Source organism: Otolemur garnettii, unplaced genomic scaffold (assembly GCF_000181295.1).
Source record: "Otolemur garnettii isolate 467f Iridium unplaced genomic scaffold, OtoGar3 scaffold00290, whole genome shotgun sequence".
NCBI lineage: Eukaryota > Metazoa > Chordata > Mammalia > Primates > Galagidae > Otolemur > Otolemur garnettii.
The window spans coordinates 291,556-295,674 of NW_003852685.1; the positions used below are offsets into that span (position 1 = coordinate 291,556).

Genomic DNA, 4,119 nt, shown 5'->3' on the forward strand with positions numbered 1-4,119 from the left:
GGCACAAAATTACAGCATCCCAAACCCTGTGTGGGTCACAAGAAGAAACCCTAAAAGTAAAAACCAGAGTGCAACAACAATAGCAGTAGCCACTGCCTTCCTGGACAGATGTACTTGAGTTGAATGTGGCCATAGATGGCAGAAGAAGGAAGTTGGAAAACAAAGGTGAAAAATCATAGGAATTTTCCTAGGCCAAAAGCATTTTCAAGTTAAATAGCAACCCCCAACCCCCACCCCTCTGCCCAACCCCTGATATCCATTCACATGCTCAGGCCCCATGCCCCTACTCTGGAATTAATGATGACTACTTGGCTAGGTTCCCATTCACAGCTGTGGATGACTAGCTGGTGGGGAGAGAGGCACCTTGCTTAGCCCTCTCCTTTGACAGTTCAAGGCTAGAAGGTCTATAACAAATGGGCAGAGGCTGGGGCAGTACAGGCTGGACCCTGGGCAGCTGAGGAATGCCATGGGTGATACCAACAGGCTTGGCCTGTGGCAGAGGGTTAGAGCTGAAGCCTCCAGAACTAGAAGAGCAACTAGGCTCCTCAATAGGCATCAGCTTATCTCGAGGCCTGGCTCTCATGCTCTGGGAGGCCTGTGGCTGAAGGTTATAGCATGGGCCTTTGGGCAGGAGTAGGTGTGAAGGCCAAGCTAGCTGAGGCCCAGGTTCCCCAGATGCTCTTGACTCCGGCCCTGACAATGACAGTGACACTGACATGGCCATAGAAGGTACACAACAGGATGCCTGGCCATATGAAGACTGACTGGAAAGCCCATCCATGTGACCAGGGCTTATCCAGGCAGGACCTGGCCCCAGTGGAACAGAACAGGGAGCCCAGGTGGGCCAATCATAGGCCCCTGGGGGTTCAGTATAAAGGGATAATGGACTATCTCGGCCCCATTCTCCTTCCTCCTCTTCATCTTCATCTGAATTTTCTTGCTGGGCTTGAAGTTCATCAGACTCCAGGTAGCCCTGCACCAAGTAGGAATTAGAGAGCTCTAACTCCAGGGTCTCTGCAGTGTCAAGGGAGCGGCTCCTTCTATTGAGGGCCATGGCAGCAGGTGGAGGCCTAGGGTGCATGCCAGGAAGTCCCAAGTATCGAGGGAGGCTGCTCACACCCCAGGGAAGGTCTTGGTAGAATCGGCTGCGATAGTTGCTGAAGGTGTGTTTGTGGAAGTAGCCCAGCTCAAAGGCTTCCAAGGAAATTGCAAGGTCTTCATCGTTGTGGAACTCAGGGCTCTCTTCACACTTGCCTTCCCCATCCTGTTCCACATCAGCAATGTCAAAAGTCACCATGGGGGGTAGCTCAGGGAGATTTTGAGTGAAGGATGAATCAGAGTCAGAACTGCAAGACATACTGGAGAAGATGTTCCCATTGCTGGTGAACTCTACCAAGGCCTGTGAGAAACTCACAGTGGCATTTCCTTCCTTCTCAACCTCCTCTTCCTCTAGCTCTTCAGGGGGTGAGTAAGTAGGGTAGGCCCTCCTGGGAGATCCTCCAAAATTTGCTTCTTGCATGTCTGGCTCAAACATAGCATCACTCTGGAAGAGCTGCATCAGGCAAGTACTTTGATCTTTCTTGGAGCAGGTTCCCTCGAAGCGTTTCTCCAGAGGACGGAAGTCCCTCCAGTCTGGCTCAGTGTTTGCAGTGGTGGGAAAAGCTGAGGTGGTTCCTCGGTGGGAAATCTGAGAAGCCCCTGATGTCCCTGCCACTAGGCCCATCACTGATGGGCCCAAGGGCCTCATCTGATACTCCAACACAGGCTTTTCCTGCCAGGTCTGAGCTTCTTGGACTTGAGCCTCTAGAGCACGAGCTTCCCAGGCTTGGGCTTCTCGTGTCCGAGTCTCCCTGGAATGAGCTTCCCACGTGTGGGCCTCTCTGGTATAGGCCTCCCTGGCATGCGCTTCTCTAGTATAGGCCTCCCTGGTGTGGGCCTCCCAGGCATGAGCCTCTCGGGCACATGCCTCTCGGGCTTCAAGCTGCTCCCGACAGAGCTCCCAATACAATAACTGCTTCTGGATAGTCACTAGTCGTTCTTCCTCTGTCTCCATTGCCCCAGGTGGCCGGGAGGAAGAAAGGGACTCAAAGTTCAAGAAGGGGTCAAATATTCCAGAGCTGTGGCCATGGAGGTCATAAAAGCAGTCATCCCCAGGAGGGGAGTTCTCAAGACTATCATCTGGCTCATAGAACTCATATAGGGCATCTCCACTGTAGCTGTCTCTGGGTAGGCAATCCCTGAGAACAAGCCCTAGGGCCTCACCTGAATCATCCTCAAATCCAGGTGTAGTGGAGTCGTAGTAACCTTCATCACTATTGGGGGCAGACTCTTGCTGGTCACTTTGAGGAGTCAAAAGTTCTCCAGGGGATAGGCTAGGATAAGACCTAACTGGGTCAAGGAGCATGTTGCCATAGTGGCCTGGGGATGTGGTGGGATGGTAGCTCAGGTTCAGATTGTGCCTTGGATATATTTTAGCACTTGCCCAAATATATTCTAAGTCATTGTCTTCTTCCTCCTCCTCCTCCTTAGCCTCATCCTCTTCCTCTCCTAATTCCACTTCCTCTTCTTCCTCCTCATCATCTGGCAAGGCCATCTCCTCCCCGCCTCCTTGGTAGGTCACCAGGCAAGAACTTCGCTTGGTCCCATCTCGGTTGGCCCTCTGGCCACCAGAAGCCATGCTATCTGTCATACTGTCCATGTCCTGTTCTGCTATAATGTCACCGCAACCTGTCAGTGAGTCAAAGCTTTTCAGGGATGTGACATCACCAAACAGGAGGCTCAGCTGGTCCCCTACAGGGCAGTTGGGTTGATTTACCACCACCTTATCCCCTGTTTCTCGGATATGGGGTTCCTCTTGGGTACTGGCTTCAGGAGCAGGCTTGGGTTGCATGAGTGCTGAGGCAAAGGCCACTGTGGGATTTTCTGGATCTTTACAGGCTGTCTTCTTAGTACCTGGTGGAGAAGGCTCTGGTGCTGGAAAAACTTTTGGACCAGGGACATTTTGAGGTTTGATATTTTCCTTTTGAGAGGCTTGGAAGGCCTCATCAGCATGGAGCACCTGAGGGGCTGAGCTCACATGTTCATGAGGCCTACCTCTGGCCTCCTCAGGCCCCTTGGCCTCTGGATCACTTTGCTCAGGCCCAGCAACCTTACTTTTCCGGTGACGCCGGATACTGCTAAAAAAGCCTTTTAGGCCTTTCTTTGGCTTGGGCAAAAAGGGAACCTTCTCAGCCCCAGCTTTCTCTGTGACTCCAGCCATAGATATCTTATATCTGAAGCCTCTCTCCAAAACCCCATGGATACTTTGGGAGCTGGGAAATTGGCAGAGTAACTCAGGCAAAGTTAGGGAGAAGCTGGTTCCTTCACTGACATCTTCAGAGCCATGAGCTGCTTCACTCAGGGCTTCATGGGTCTTGCTCTTATTGAGAACTTTTTTAGTGCTGCCTTTCCCAGAATATTTGCTTCTTCCTCCACCAAAGAAACTAGGCAGAGTACAGATACCCTTCTTGCCACCAAAGAGTTTCATGGCAGTTTTCTTCAGCCTACCTGGGCCAGAGGAGAGTGGTTCTGACATTGGTCCTTCTGTCACCTCAGCTGCCTTGTTCTTGCTTTCTTTCTCTGCCCCTTGGTCATGGGCCTCCCCAAAGACTGTAGCTCCTTTAACCTGAGTAGTTTCATCCTTTTGGGTTTCCATGGTGATGGGGACTACTCAGGTACAGTTCAGCTGGAAATGCAGCCTTGGACTTCTAGGCTGAACATCATCAGTCAGGAAACATCACAGTGGGGTCTGTAGGAGATGAGAGAGACAAAGAGAAACAGATACTAGTGAGCAAGCATCCAGACTGGATTTGTTTTCACAGGTGTTTGTGGTCTCAGACTTGAATAGAACCAGAAAGAATGTAATAGAAAGAAAGAATGATGAAAAAACTTTAACGCACTCCATATGCTTAGCCATTCAGGCCACCCTAAACTCAGGGGAGCACTGGGCAGGAACCCACAGATGTGCGAAAGGTCCATGGCACTATTGGCTGCAAGAGGAATTATCAGTTATCAAAAAGAGTGGGAATAGAGAAAAGCAAGAAAGGGCAGAGGAAGGTTGGCTCTAACAACACAGAATGT

The 4,119-nt window shown here is 51.0% G+C and overlaps 1 protein-coding gene across 1 annotated transcript; it reads right to left on the bottom strand.

Annotated features, from left to right (window-relative positions):
• Positions 1–340: 340 nt before the first annotated feature.
• AMER1 (APC membrane recruitment protein 1) lies at positions 341–3,694 on the bottom strand. The gene has a single exon (XM_003804050.2). It carries the CDS (start codon positions 3,692–3,694, stop codon positions 341–343), a length of 3,354 nt encoding a protein of 1,117 aa, XP_003804098.2.
• Positions 3,695–4,119: the final 425 nt, after the last annotated feature.

What these genes read in the sequence shown, in the direction of transcription:
- AMER1 (XM_003804050.2), bottom strand. Translation starts at nt 3,694, where the DNA reads ATGGAAACCCAAAAGGATGAAACTACTCAGGTTAAAGGAGCTACAGTC.